Raw genomic sequence first — 15,092 nt, 5'->3', positions numbered from 1 at the left:
CTCCCAATTCTGCATTTTTGGACTCTGTCCTGCAGGTAGGGCCAAATCTGGTGTAACGCAGTGCCCCAATTACCATTCCACGGACCTGGGGCAGGAGGATGCCATGGTCAATGGCATCGACAAGCTGCAGATAGATCAGGAAGCAGGAGCAAGGTCATCTGCCAGGGAGCCCCACGGCAGCTAAGTCCCGTGGCACTGAAGCCAAGATCAAAGGAACCTTATTTATCATCATTAGACTTGGCTCTGTCTCCTCCTGCATGTTGCCACACTCGCATCCTCTGCCTTCAATAGGATGATGAGAGTCACCATCCCCCTCTGAGATTGCCCCATCGCAATCATAATGGCGTAAGCCAAAACCATTTCTCTGCCTGCTGTGCCAGAGCTCATTAGCTGAAGGGAGTGGTGGCCAGGCTGCATTGGTGCTCTTTGTAGCGCAGATCTTGAATGTGATACCTGAGATAAACAGGCCAGGCGTGTTGTTGTACACATGTTTGAAGCCTGCACTTCAAACAAAGCCAGTCAATCACTTCCTGGTTAGTAAACCTTGCGGACATGCAAATCAAAAGTTGGGCATGGGAGAGTGCAGAAGTAGGTCCCTGCACATGGGGAGAAGTGAGCAGGTGTGCAGGGAAATGTCATAGAACCCCTTGACTTCCACCACACCCCAGAAAAGTGACTAAGAGTGAAAACTGTGCATGCATGTTCAAGCCTTCATCATCATCATCATAAACTTTATTGCACTAACCAAAGGCCATGGCATCATTCACAATGGGAACAAAAAGAAAAGCAACAATAACCATAAAAAACATCAAGCACTGCAGATATAATAAACCACAATCACATCTCCTAAAACTTATTTGTTGCATACGCTATAATAGCAAGGGGTATGTTGCCATCATGCTGGCAAAGAAGTCTTCCAGCAAAGAGCAAGGAGGTTCAAGCTCTCTTGTTGGCTGAGTTGGGAGTTAACAGACTACAGGGAAGCAAACTGGGTGCTACTTGCTTACCTTTAGCCTGGGACCTGCACTATGGGGAGGGAGGGATTGGGCTGGAAGCAGGTGTAGCCTCAGGTGCGCACCCATCCAGCCCATGTGCCTCCATTAATAAGCTCCTTTAAACAGTAGGGGGGGGGAGATTCCTTGCCATCTTTCGGATCTGGGGGAGGGATGGGCCTCAAAGAACATTCACCTTCCTGAAATTATTTCACCTCGTTTGTGTTCTAAAAGGCAAATTGGGTTCACTTCCAAGAGTGCAAATTATATGCTCTGCACGGGTGTGCACTCATATGCTCCTCCAAGCACACAGTCAATTGCAAACAATGCAGGGCTGACACTTCTCAACACTGCACATTGGAGTGCAGGTGCTAACCATCTCCACGGCATTCTTTTCAACCAAATTTGCACATGGCTGAGTGTTACAAGCAGTTTGGTGCAAATGTTATTTGTTTACAGTGGTACCTCGGGTTAAGAACTTGATTCGTTCCGGAGGTCCGTTCTTAACCTGAAACTGTTCTTAACCTGAGGTACCACACTTTAGCTAACGGGGCCTGCCGCACCGCCCCCCGCGTGATTTCTGTTCTCATCCTGAAGCAAAGTTCTTAACCCGAGGTACTATTTCTGGGTTAGCGAAGTCTGTAACCTGAAGTGTCTCTAAACCGAGGTACCACTGTAACATGCATTTGCACTTTACAAACAGCAGGTAGCATTCCCTAACCCCTAAGAAACTTTCAATCTAAAATAGACAGAGTGATACAATAGGGGGAAAGGGTGTTCAACAAAGTCCTTCTCAAAGTACTAGATTCAGGTAGGTAGCCGTGCTGGTCTGACACAGTAGAAATATATACCAAAAAAATGTCCATTAGCACCTTAGAGACCAGCTAAGTTTGTTCTTGGTATGAGCTTTCATGTGCATGGTATCTGAAGTGTGCATGCACACAACAGCTCATACCAGGAACAAACTTAGTTGGTCTCTAAGGTGCTAATGGACAATTTTTTTATATACTTCTCCAAGTAGACAAACTAAAATGAATAAGCCTAAGTCAGCCATGCCCCTTAACTTCACAGGGTCTTCTCGGAGTAGGACTAGTGTTGACTACCACCCCATGTGATCATGTCAGTTATATGGCTTAGTTACAATAAGTCAGGCATCCCCAAACCTTGGCCCTCCAGATGTTTTGGACTACAATTCCCATCTTCCCCGATCACTGGTCCTGTTAGCTAGGGATCATGGGAGTTGTAGGCCAAAACATCTGGAGGGCCACGGTTTGGGGATGCCTGCATTAAGTCATAGGGACTAGGGGGACAATCTACAATCATCCTGGGAAATGTGAGTTTTGAGGAGAGGCTTGAAGGAATTGAGGCAGGTGGTTGACCAGAGGCATTTCGAATGGCAGCTGCAGGCAGAAGGAGCAGCATGGGAAGATGGGTGGAGCTGTTTCAGCCAGCAGGAGCCCTTTGGATGGCTGAGGGAGGCTGGTGTAGATACATAGCATGTGCACTCAGTTGCTCACGTCAAGTACATTGGCATATGCAGCAGAACTCTTTCACACATTTGGAATATTGGTTGATCGCCACTTAGCATTATCAATTTTGTAAGTTGCGTTCGTGATGACACCTGACTATGTAATTTACATTTTTGTAACATTTTTCCTGTAAGCAAGACGTAATTAAGCCTAAGCTGGGCTTCTACCTTTTCTCCATACATATTTAGATCTTTCTGGCTGTACTCCAACAGCTCAGGCAGATTACACTGAAACCTTACCTTCATGTATCCTATCAGGCAACTTCATACAGTAGATTGCATTAGGTTGAATTGCCCAATCCCCATCCACTCATTTGGTTTCATAAGTGAGTTCTGCATGTCGGTCTTTCACATCAGATGCAGCACCATGTTCGCTTCTTCTCCAGACTGTTGCTTGCAAGTTATATTATCAAGGCCGAGAACGTCCTGCACAGCTAACTAGCGTGCATACTAATGACTATTCAAAATGTATTTCTGTACTCTGTTCAGACTTACCAGGTTCTGAGGACCAATCTTGGACCTTGAGCATGAAGTTCACTATAGACACTGGTTGCTCACTATAGACACCAGGAATCCCAGAAGGATAGGATACCTGTTGAATGCAATTTGCTCTGTGTCATACCTGATTTTGCATCTCCTCTGTCTCTTCTATATCTTCCTAATTGCTTTCCCTCTTGAGTTAGGCACATCATAGCAACCAACACTGAAGCTCTCACACACTCTTAATAAGAATACATCTTGGAATCTCCACTTCAACCCACCCAACAGGAGTCATGCTGTCTTGTCTACTAAAGATGATGGTCTCTGTTGGAGCTTGCTTGGAGAAGGCATTCCACATTGAGAAAAGTCCTCCTCTTTCTCTTTGCTTGTTCTAGAATTGTTCATACCTGCGAATGACTCTCTTCCTCCTCAGCCTAGAATTTGCAGAGCGCTTGTGTTTGTTGCTGCTGCTGTTTCAGCAGGGCAGCGGGGAAGCCTTCTGCTTCCAAAACTTGACAGCAGCATAACTTTTTTGTGGTGGGAAGATATGTGTGCAAATACCAGAGCTGGGCAACCATCTTTATATCTTTAGATGACAGGCGAAAACATTTCTCTATAACCAGGCCTTTGGCTGATCTACTAACATTCCATGGCCTTTTAAATTTGTTCATGGGTAGCTCTGGCACCAGGGGGGCAGAGAGCAGGTGGGGGCGGGGCTGGCAGCACTCCCCCCACCACTCCTCTTCCTCCGCCAGTGGAGGGTGATTAGGTTGTTATTGTTTTATTATACATTTCGTATTCTCATTTTGAATTTTTATGCTGTGAACCACCCTGTGATCTTCAGATGAAGGGCGGTATCAAATTTAATAAATAATTATTTTATTTTATTTTTCCTGGATGCAGGTCTACGTCTGAAGCTTTTAGCCCCACTGTACTTTAAGCTGCACAGGAGAATAGCTGTAGTGTAGTGTTGTCAGCAAGAGTTAGTTGTGTCATTAAAGGATCCCTTATCCCCTTTTAATGAAAATATTCCATGTGCGTTGGTAGGCATTGTTCTGTTTACTTCCTCGCAAAACAAAAGTGGGATTTTGAGGCATTGAAAATCCAAAGTTGAGTTAGTTCAGCATATCGTCTGCTATTTTTATGCACAGCTACTACTACTAGTAGTATTTATTGATATTGGGATGTGTCAAATGCTATTAGACCTATGGACATTGATAGGCGTGACTAACTTAGGCCCATTAATCTAATTTAGCTGGAAATAATCTTATCATTTATTTGTCCTTTGGGCAACCCATGTTGACTGGAAACTCCAGTCTGCTTCCTGTCTTCCTTCAGTTCATGCTTGGGATCTTTTTCTTTCCGTTCATAGACAAACATTGCAAAATCAGCATCGTTGCCCTGCTAGCTAAGCTTTCGGAATCAAGACAGGATTGAGTGCTTGACTTAAGCTCATTCTCATCAGCTAAATGAGTTGACCGTTTGATAATCTTTTGATATGGCCTTTGTCTTGATTGTTATTTTTATAAGCTGCTGGTTCTGTAAGCTCCACCCTAGACAAATCTTGTGGGTTCTCTCCTCTCCACCATCAGTTCTGGTCTTCTCTTCCATTTGGTAACTTGTCTGCCTGTTGCCATGTAGGAAACAGTTGTCTATAAATAAATATTGATTGCATCAATCCTCTGGCAGTGCAGTGCTTTACTTCTAGCGTATATTTACCATGACAACACCCTGTGATAGATCCCATCGAAGGCAGCAATTAATACCTGGGTGCTGATTATATATTGCATATATACATTATTGATCCTAAACAGAGATGACTGCTTTCATAGTCATCTGATGAAAGCCATAATGCAGATTTTTCCAATTTTATTTATCATGTGACTTTTGGGGCATTTCGATATAGAGCACCTAGAGTGAGTTCTCCAGCCTGTTCCCCTGTTTTAGGAGCAGCTTTTCCATTCAAAGAGACCCTCAAAGCAGTGTGAAAATAGCAATCAAATGCAGTTTTAAAAATCAGCAAGATTTAAGCAAGCAAATTTTCAGTATTAGGGTATTTATGTTCCCTCTCCCTCCCCTCCATATTGGCAGAAGTTTAACGAGGCTGCTGGCTTTTCTGGTTGATTTTGCTCCTCTTGCTCACCCCAAACCCATGAAATGCAGTGGGGTTCAAGTCTGCAAGTTAACACTTGCCGTTGTCGTCCGGGAAATTTGGTTTTAGCACTATATGGCCTCATGAATGGCAGGGGGAACTATTCTAGGGCTATCTTGCCTTGATAAAAATCTGTGGCGGGTTTTCCTCTGTTTTTTTTTCTGGGCATCATTGTAGTGCACTGTTACATCCATTCTTTTTCCCCCTTTTGTCCGACAGCGTCATCAGCAAAGTGGTGTCGGCACCGGAGGCTAAACCATCCGTCCTGGCTCGGCCCAAGACACCACCGCCTCCACCATCCCCGGCACCAGCTCCTGTCCACGTGACGCCTCCTCCTCCTCCTCCGGTGGTTCTTCCTATGCCTCCTGCTATCATTTCCCCAGCTGCGATTCCACCACCGTCTCCTGCAATGCCTGTTGTGGGAGGCTCCAAGGGTCCCGTTAGGAGTGTGGTGACGGAGACTGTCAGTAATTATGTGGTATGTACATGGATGCATTTCAGTACAAAATGCTTGTCAATTTCCCTCTTGCGGGAGGCGCCTTCATTGAACACCTTTAGGAGCCCAGCGAAAATGTTCCTTTTCAACTAGGCCTTTGGTTGATTCACATCCGGTGCCTTTTTATTTTACACCACACACACACACACATGCATATATACACACATATAATTTTTGTTAAATTTTCTGTTATACAATTTAGAGTATTCATTTAAATAACCTTTAAATACCAGTGACTTCCCTTCTTCTCTTTCCATGGTTCATTTTTCATAAATCCCCGCATATTTTACGTAAACTAAACCATTCGGTATTCCATTATTACATCCATCAAAATTTATTTACACTGTTGAATTCATCTTAATGCTGCCAACGTTTTTGAGTGTACATAATTATCCCCCCCGGTATATTCAATAAATATTTTCCAATCGTCTTTAAATGTATGTTCTTGTTCTCTTATTCAATACGTTAGGTCCGCAAGCTGTGCATATTCCATCAGTTTAAGTTGCTCGTTTTCCATTTTTAGGCTAATGAAACACGGAAGGGATTTTTGGGTTGTCTTTGTTGTTGTTTTTTAATGTATTTTGTGCTGTTTATATTATAATTTTATGTTATGGGCTGTCCTGAGATCTATGGGTATAGGGTGCTATATTTATTATTATTATTATTATTATTATTATTATTATTATTATTATTATTATTCCAGTTGGGGGACTCTTTGATAGCATGTCCATAGGTCCACCTGTTTCCAACAAATCAGTTCAATATCACATAAATAGTTGTGGAAATGAGACTTAAGAGCTATTAATTTTTATGGCAAACTGAACTCAAATAGCCCATGCTAAGTTTAACTTATTTGTTATGAGATCGTGTTCAGGCTTTGATGACCTCCTTCAAAACGATTTATGCCAAGTTTATTAAACATCCTTGTTTTCATGTTTGTAACCTTGTGAATAAAACTTAAAGTGCTATTTTGCTTTGAAGCACTTCCTGGGCTTTAGAAGGGATACACTCTTTGTCCCACTTTATTTGGCTTTTGAGTGTTAAGCAATAGCCTATATCGCCTTATGAATAAAAGAATTTTATGTGCATTGAAAAGATGGTAGTAATCTTTGCTTAAGCTCAACAGCAACTAAGATTCAACAGGAATGTTTATTGTGAATGTTTATTGTGAAACAGGAAACTTTACTTAGGCTTATTGGTAAATGTCCAAAACAAGCTATGTGAGATATGCATTGCTGATGTTTACTAATAAATCTGAAGGCTGACCAAGCACTTTGGCCAGTAACCAGATTTCAGCCTTATTCAGGTAGAAGTCCAGCGTTTGCCATGATAGATTCACCATATTACCCAAACCAGATTTATTTATTTATTTTTCCATCTTGTTTTCAGCATTTACACCTGCCCTTCGGTCAGTGACAGTTATGGCAGAAATTAAATCTGCTTATTTACCAGAGGCACGTTGTTGGCCTTGAAATAACCAGTGATTTTTCCAGGTTTGAGGCACTTGGCGCCAGCCTCCTTAAAAACCTTAAGAATTCATAGCAGATATGATCATTCACAGATTTGGACACTTATCAGATGTCTGTATGCATGCTCGTGTATAAACCTGTGTGTGTGTGTGTGTCATTTAAAACTGAATGGTAGAGCAGATATAAAAAAGGAAAAGTACACAACTGTATGACAGAGGGTGGAGCTTTATATGCCCAAAATATTAATGCACCTGTTTGATTGTGAAATCCTTTTCATAGTTATGAACTTTTAAGTAATGCAAGGCTTGTGGGATCTCATTTTTTTATTACTTTGCCCTTTTAAGTACCTGTAAGAGAATTCAGATCTCTGCATTTCCAGCTTTTAGCGCCATACTCTCCTTCTCTGTTTGCAGCAATCATGCTTCCACAACTCCATTGGCATTTCTTATAATAAGCACATAAAGGGTGAAAAGCAGATCTGTAGCTCTAAACAGAGTAGGCTTGTGCTGGGAGTCCTGATTGACTGCCTGTGTTTGCGTAATATTCACATTTCACATGTAAACATAATTGCTGTGATGTGTTTAAGAACAAATGTTTAGCCCTCCGGGTTATACACTCGGGATTAGAGCCAGGGCAAGTTAGTTGCACCCATTGAAGATATGTTAGTTATGAATAACTTTTCACATTGGTTCCAGTAGGACCTAAGTGCAGCTAACCTGCTCTGGTTGCAACCTAGAAACACATAAACACATCACTTAAACACACAACACACACAGCAGAAATACTAACGACTAAGCAATCCATAAAACGAAACCTGAATGTGTGGCTTTTAGGATTTCATGAGGTTTTAGCAAACGACCACAGCTCTTTTTGCTGGGTGCCATATAAACCTGGCTCAAAAAATATCAGACCTCAAAATGAGGTCTAGGCAAAGAGATTCAGAGAGAAAGGAAATAGTAAATAGGAGTGTGGAAGAGGAAGGAAGTTCCCTCCCCATGTCACAGGTGAACAACTGAACCACAGGAGGAGTTACTGATCTTGTAGCCAAACAGGAAGTCTGAGGTAGGGATTTAGCTCCAGTCCATGGCTTAATCACAAAGCTACCATCTCCGTCAGTGAGAACTATGGTAGAGGGACTCAAGGCCCACTTTCTAAGCCTTCTCAGTTTGTGAAGCAGGAATGAAAACCTTGCAAATCAGTTGCTTGTAATTGATCCTTGTTTGCCTTTGGCCACAAAGACCCATTTTACCCAGCGTTTCCGTAACACAACTGGCCAAGCAGGTTAGACACTTCCTCGGCACTCCTGTGGACTACAGTCATTCTGCGCCTGCAGTTTTATGCTTTCCAGCATGTGAGGCTTTCCTCCTTCGCTAGCAGACTGCAGTGTGATTTCGGTATGTGATCCAGTAAACTTACAGTAATATGCTTCACTGGGGGACCTTTTGCCTTTGAAAAAACTCATTGTAGGTACCCATTCCATACAATCAAAGTTCCTTAAGATGGATATTGGTTGAGGAGGCACCATAGGCTGAAGGTAGAGGCTGCACAATCCCAGGTAAAAGGCTCTGAGGAAGAAGGGGAAGGAAGGCCTTATGCCATGCCCGTTAGAGGAAACATTATTGGGCTAGATGACGGGTGGGGGATCTATGGACCTACAACTCTCATCATCCTCTGATCATTAGGCATGCTAGCTAGGGCTGATGGGACTTATAGAGGCACTCCATCGCTGCACTAGAGTGACCAGTGGCCTTCTTAAGTATAAGGCGACTTGATTTCATGCGAGGGTTCATTCATTCATTCATTTCATTTCATTTTATGCCTTGCCTTCTTTCCATCTTGGAGCCCAGGGTGTCATCCATTGGGGTCTCCCATCTGAGCACTGACCAGACCTAGAATAAGAATAAGAATAATTTATTACTTGTACGTCGCCCATCCAACTGGGTTGCCCCAGCCACTCTGGGTGGCTTCCAGGAGACTATTAACAACACATCAGACAATAAAAGCTTCCTGGTACAGACCTAGGCAGACATAGTGGTCGCTTCCTGTGCTTACATTTACATCCCCTGCCTTTCCTCTAAGGAACTTGAGACAGCCCACGTGATTCTGCCCCCTTTTTACTTCCACAACAACTCTGCGGTTCGGGTTAGGGTGAGCGACTAGCTCAAGGTCACCCATCAATCTTTGGGAAGGAGTGTGGATTTAAATTTGTGTCTCCCCAGCCCCTAGTCCAGCACTCAGAGACCCAAGCCAGAGACCCAAGTTTTCTTTTTCCAGTGAGAGCACTCAACACCTTTTGCGTTTGCATCTATAGAAGCATTTTAAACTCCCCAAGTTATAAAATAAAGCAGCCAAGAGGAAGGGTTGGCTGTGTAGCAAAAAGGACACAAATATCTGTGTGTTTTCATTATTATCTGTATCCTTTCCAGCATGTGAAGCTTTTCACATAAGTTATGAAGTCATCTAAGTCTAAAAAGGGGTGAATTTCATGATTTCTATCAGATATTTATTCAGTTAATACTTGCCTTGTCAACTATTTTGTAAACCTACCCTATAATTTCATTTATCAGATTGATCTTTATAGAGTTTTATTTATTTTGTAAAAAACAAACTTTTAAAAATTGATGATGTGAAAAGCTATACACGTGCTATAGAAATCACCAGAAGCAGCTTGCTATGGAGACAGCTGCAATGTACGGCATGGCTGGAAACTTCGTTGTTATTTTGTCTTATTCTGAATATGCTTCCATATTGAATGGAATAGGCAGATTCCACCAGCCTGTTTCTGAATGCTATAAACCTTCTATGTCTCTCTCTCTCTCTCTCTCTTTTTTCCATTTACCCTTCAGTAAACGGAGCCACGGCACAAATGTCAAAGGAATGGAAAGTTACTCAGTAACAATTTTTATACCCTTGATCTTATCAGTTAGTTGAGCTGGAAGAGTTTGGCTAATAAGTAATAACACAGCAATACCTGCACCCCAGACTGTATATATTAGGGACACGTCATCAAGATTGTCTTCTGCAGTGGGAGGGAGGGGCTGATGGAAATAAAAGCATCTTATTTCCCACACTGGCACCAATCCCTGTTTGTGCAGCGCTTGAACCACTGGAATAAACAAATGGAGATTTTTTTCATTCACTGGGGCAAGCAAATATCAAAGCTATACCCCAAAACAGTTAGTGGTGCCTCTATCCCACCCACCAGTCAGAAATATTTTGCACACATATCGATACACAGGCAGAGATGCGAGATGCGGGCATATATGGGTCGTGATCTTTTATGGGTAAAGAAGAGCCACTCCCTGACTTACAGAAGATCCACCACCAAGACCTTCTTTCTCTTTCTTGTGTGTGAAAAGGCAATGTCCCCCTGCCACAGCATTCATTACATCTCGTGGGCAGCTTACTGGCCTGGATTATGAGATAAAATGCCACATCACAAGCTTCTACCATTAGTTTTGGGAAGTGAACGTCCCGTTTTTAGACTTCTAATAATCAGGATATCTTGGGCTTTGTGTGCACCGGATTTCTACCTTCCTGGAAGTGACATGGAAATACTGCAACTATTTTGGGGTTAGGGTTAGGGTTAGGGTTCTGGTATTCAGGAGGTCTGCACAGGTAACCAGATTTCAGCTTCCTGAGTCATGTGGAAGTGCAAAACCGTTATGTATATATAGAAACAGTTTATAGTGGAGGGGTGTGTGTGTGTGTGTGTGTGTGTACACACATTCAGATATTGAGTCTTATGTAAATGAGAGTGTGGTGGCACATAATCTTCTCTCTATTGAATAGCTTTGGGAAGTAATTGGCTCCATGAAGTGCCTTTAAAAGCACACACACACACCTCTAAGCCATCAACTTTTCCCTGCCTTTTTATCCCAGATCCGAGACGAATGGGGGAACAAGATCTGGATCTGCCCCGGCTGCGAGAAACCAGATGACGGCAGTGCGATGATAGGCTGCGACGATTGTGACGATTGGTACCACTGGTGAGTGCCTGCCAATTAAAGTCAAGCTGGAGAATAACTTGTATCTCTCCTTTGCTACCTCTCTCTCTTACAATCTTCCATGCCTTATATGAAGAAGCAGGCAGTATTTTCACCTGCTTTTGAATCCGGCCATTCTTGAGGCAGCAGAGGTCAACAGTGTGATGGCTCCAATGTCCCAACCAGCCGCTGTTTGACTTTTAAAGAGACCAGATTGTCAGTAGTGACAGAGACGAGAGTTGTGTGCTGGCTGCCTGCCCTATGTGCAGTATTGAACTCCCTTCACACAGTCGGGATATGAAGCTACTGTATCTGAACTTAATTCTACGCTTAGCCAAATCTTAATGGTATTTTTTCCAACTGCAAAATTAGACCCGCTCCACAAGTTGGGTGACTGGATCAGTTAACTGATATTCTTAACCATCTTGTGCATTTAGAGTTATAACTAATCCGCCCAAAGGGTACAAAAGAAGCCTAAAATGTTTTTTTCACTAACCTGCGTCATCCTAAAATAAGAGGATCAGCTGCTCCAAAGTGGGTGGGAGTTTTGAAGGATTTCACTAAAGGGGCAATAGAGCCCCCAGTTCAAGTGAATTCTGGGGAGTGGGTTGAGGGGAGAGAGGGAAATGCAACACAGCACAACCAATGAATTTGGGGTCTGAATGGCCAAAATATAATGTCCTAAAGAAAATTATATTATTTAATTGCAGGCACACATTTTGAATACATATAGCATAGTTGTTATAAAGGACAGCTACAAAACTACTCATAAACTACAATTCAAACAAGGTACCATAAACTTAATGCATTAATAGAGTGACACCGTGCCATTTAAATAACTTTTTTAAATAAGGGAGTAACTTGGGCTGACCTTAATTTTACCCATTCAGTATCTTACTTTATTCATACCCAAGAAGGGTTTAAAAGGAAAGGGAATAATAGTTCATGAGTTATTAGGTGTATGTGAGAAATTAAGATGGTTATTATGGAACCCAGATATCCCTTTATCATAAGCAAAATAATGCATAATGCAGTGCCCAGAGGCTTTAAATAACAGGAGTTATTTATGTCATTGGGTTTTTGATCTGTGATTTAATTTGTCTGTCTGACCCCAGTTTTAGATTAGTGAGAGGGTCCCCTCCCCGCAATATAACTGGGTCAGATCTGCAAAACAAGCTTCTGTCAATTCCTTCATTGCAAGAGTTTGGACTAGATGACCCTCAGGGTCCCTTCCAACTCTTCCATTCTAGGATTAATCGCAAAAGAGTAGAGCTTGCAGCCCTAGTTAAAAACGACAGTTGGTGTTTCACTTATTGGAAACCCTCGTTCATTTTCTTACATTTGCCTCTTGTGTTCTCCAACGTGCAGGCTTTGTGTCGGAATCACGGCTGCTCCCCCGGAAGAAAGCCAGTGGTTCTGCTCCAGGTGTGCCAGCAAAAAGAAAGATAAAAAACACAAGAAGGGGAAACACAGAGCACACTGAAGCCACTGGGGAGACCGGTCGGACTGTCGCTGCAGCACTTCAGCCCTGACTCCTTGCGTCGCCATCAAGTTTCGAGGATGTGCAATTCTTGAGAAGATCGGGGACAAACACACACTGTCCGCCCTGAGCTGGCTGCTGCTCCTTCCCTCCCCGCTGCTCCTTCGTCAAACGGTGTTGGCCTAGATCAAAAATTCTCTACCACGAACTCACCGGCTGAAGAGCCAAGAGAGTCTATGGCCAAAGAGAGCTGTGTTGATCAGCCAAGGCTTTGGTGACACTTGTAAATATTGCTGCCCTTCTTGCAGCTGCTTCCCCCCCCCCAAACACACACACACCTCTTCAGAGTTCTGTCCTTTCAGAAACAGGGAAGACTTCCCAAATGCAGGCGGCTGTCCCTTGGGAGCCACTCAAGTTGATTTCCCCACAGCTCCCTCTTCCGCATAGCCAGATAATCATTAAAGACACGGGGTGGGGTAGCTTGCTGGTAAATATTTTTCTGACAAGAATATATGGAACCTCTTTTCTTCTCGCTCCTCCTCCTCCTCCTCCTGCCCCTCCTTGATTTTTAAGACCTAACCTTAATAAACATGCTTGAGCTTTTTGTGAAATAACTTCTATTTTTTTAAAAGACGGGAAAGTTTCTATGGTGGCCAACTTCCTTCCTTTGTGTGTGTGTGTGTGTGTTTTTGCACTCCTTGAGCCTCTAATAATGTGATATAGACTCTTTCCCCCTCCTGCCTCCCATCTGAGTTTATTCTGTCCTCTTTGTCGCTTGCATATTTCACAGATGTGTCCAAGTTATTTGCATAAACAGATTTTTCCTCAGGCAGATAACTCTTGAGGTTCTGTTATTTTCAAAGATTGCAGCAGGACAGTTTTCATTATTTTTAAGGTACAGCGTAGCATTTTCTAGAATTCCCCAATAATATACTGATGGGGCATGGGGTGGAGCTTAGAAAATGCTTACCCAGGTGTACCTAGTTTTCAGTGCGGCTTCTCAAGCTATGCTTTAAATTTAAAGATTCAACCTACTGGGTTATTCCCTTACCTGAAGATACTTGCAGATGTGAGAATGTCCGTTGGGTTTAAACAGCAGAATCCATGCACAGTGTTGACAATTCTGAATGGTGCCTGCATACTTTCAGTGACCTGGAGCCAATGCTTGCGAAAGGACTGGGCCTAGCACTTCCTTGCGTATTCTGGGAAACACGGTCATTTAAGCACACAAGCAACATTTGCAATGGGTAAATGCCATGCAATAGCTTCACTGCAGTTCAAAAGAGTGCGTTGCGAAAGAATGGAATGGTGCATGCAGAAGATACGGTTTAGGATGAAGAAGAAACTGAGGATCTGAGGAGGTCCATCTCTTTTCCCTTCCCACGGGAAGGCCGGTCTTCTTCCAGCCAACTTTACGTGCCCCTGTGCTGTTGTTCAAGGATAAATCAGGGGTCGCCACCACAGGCACGGCTTGAAATGTGTCTCTGGGTGAAGACTCCCCACTGCTGCTCTCAACCTCCTGCACCTTCTATATCTGCAATCTTTATACGGTTGCCCTCGGTGGGTGGGGAGAGAGATCAAAGTGTACAGTTGCTACCAACCATCTGCCCACAGCCCTGCAATGCCAGGAGGTTGTTCCAATGTCCCAGCAACCTCTCAGCTTTCTCTCCAACCTGGAAAGCTGAATGCCACATGCTGCGGGGGATCCACTGTGCGTGAGGCCTTCAGCATGCTGCTTCTCTCTGAATGGCATCTGCTGCCCGAGCTCTGACATATTAGCACATGCCTCTTTAAAAAGTTGACACCTGCAGTTTTCAAATATGGTCCGCCAGTTTCCTGTATATAGAGCCCCAATGCCAGAAAGTTCACCAGCTGTACAAAAGGAGAGTTTACCAAATTTAATAGTACCAAAAGAATTTTGAGCTGGGATCACCTCCCTATTTCCAAATTGTTGTGTAAGTCATCAGGCTTGACCGCATTCATATTTGCTTGAGTCAGCACCGCAGCCACCACATTTCCTCCTTTGGAGCTGTAGTTGTTTTTACATTGATCCTTTTTATTTTAAAAAAAGGCAAATGCAAAGTGTTCATGAGGTGTATGTTATCTATGTCCATTGTCGGAGAGCAAGAAAACTAAGGTTGCCATAAAACTTGTAAACGTTACTGGACATCTCACTGCATTTTTTGAAGAGGTAAATAAACTATTGTAAAAAATGTGAATCCTACCTCCTGCATCGCATTTAAGGAAACCTAAAAGGGAGAGTTTATAACCTAACTGCGTTGTTTTTCTATAAGAATCTGGCTTCTCTCTGGGTCGGGAATCTTGGTCGGGAATCTTGGTGCATTCAATATCACTTGGCATTGGTACAGGTCCACCATGAAAAGTAAATAAATAAATCCCACTTTGGTTGGCAGACTCCATTACCATCACATCTTTTCTTTTAAAGGGTTGTGGCTGCCACAAAATGTGGGTAGATTCGAGGACTGGGTAGCCCCAATCATTAGAGACC

General features: G+C 43.1%; 1 protein-coding gene across 2 annotated transcripts in view; it reads left to right on the top strand.

The window, feature by feature from the left end:
- The window catches only part of TAF3 (TATA-box binding protein associated factor 3), a 140,421-nt gene extending 125,619 nt beyond the window's left edge, over nucleotides 1-14,802 (top strand). For both annotated transcript variants that reach the window (XM_035128439.3, XM_035128438.3), the window contains exons 5-7: nucleotides 5,372-5,630; nucleotides 11,000-11,106; nucleotides 12,472-14,802. In XM_035128439.3, the coding sequence (XP_034984330.1) occupies nucleotides 5,372-5,630; nucleotides 11,000-11,106; nucleotides 12,472-12,586 (481 nt within the window). In that variant the 3' untranslated portion in view covers nucleotides 12,587-14,802. The remainder of the gene's footprint in view (nucleotides 1-5,371; nucleotides 5,631-10,999; nucleotides 11,107-12,471) is intronic.
- Nucleotides 14,803-15,092: the final 290 nt, after the last annotated feature.

This window comes from Zootoca vivipara, chromosome 9, assembly GCF_965207765.1.
Source record: "Zootoca vivipara chromosome 9, rZooViv2.hap1.1, whole genome shotgun sequence".
Classification (NCBI taxonomy): domain Eukaryota; kingdom Metazoa; phylum Chordata; class Lepidosauria; order Squamata; family Lacertidae; genus Zootoca; species Zootoca vivipara.
This window is presented reverse-complemented; position numbering and strand designations above follow the sequence as displayed.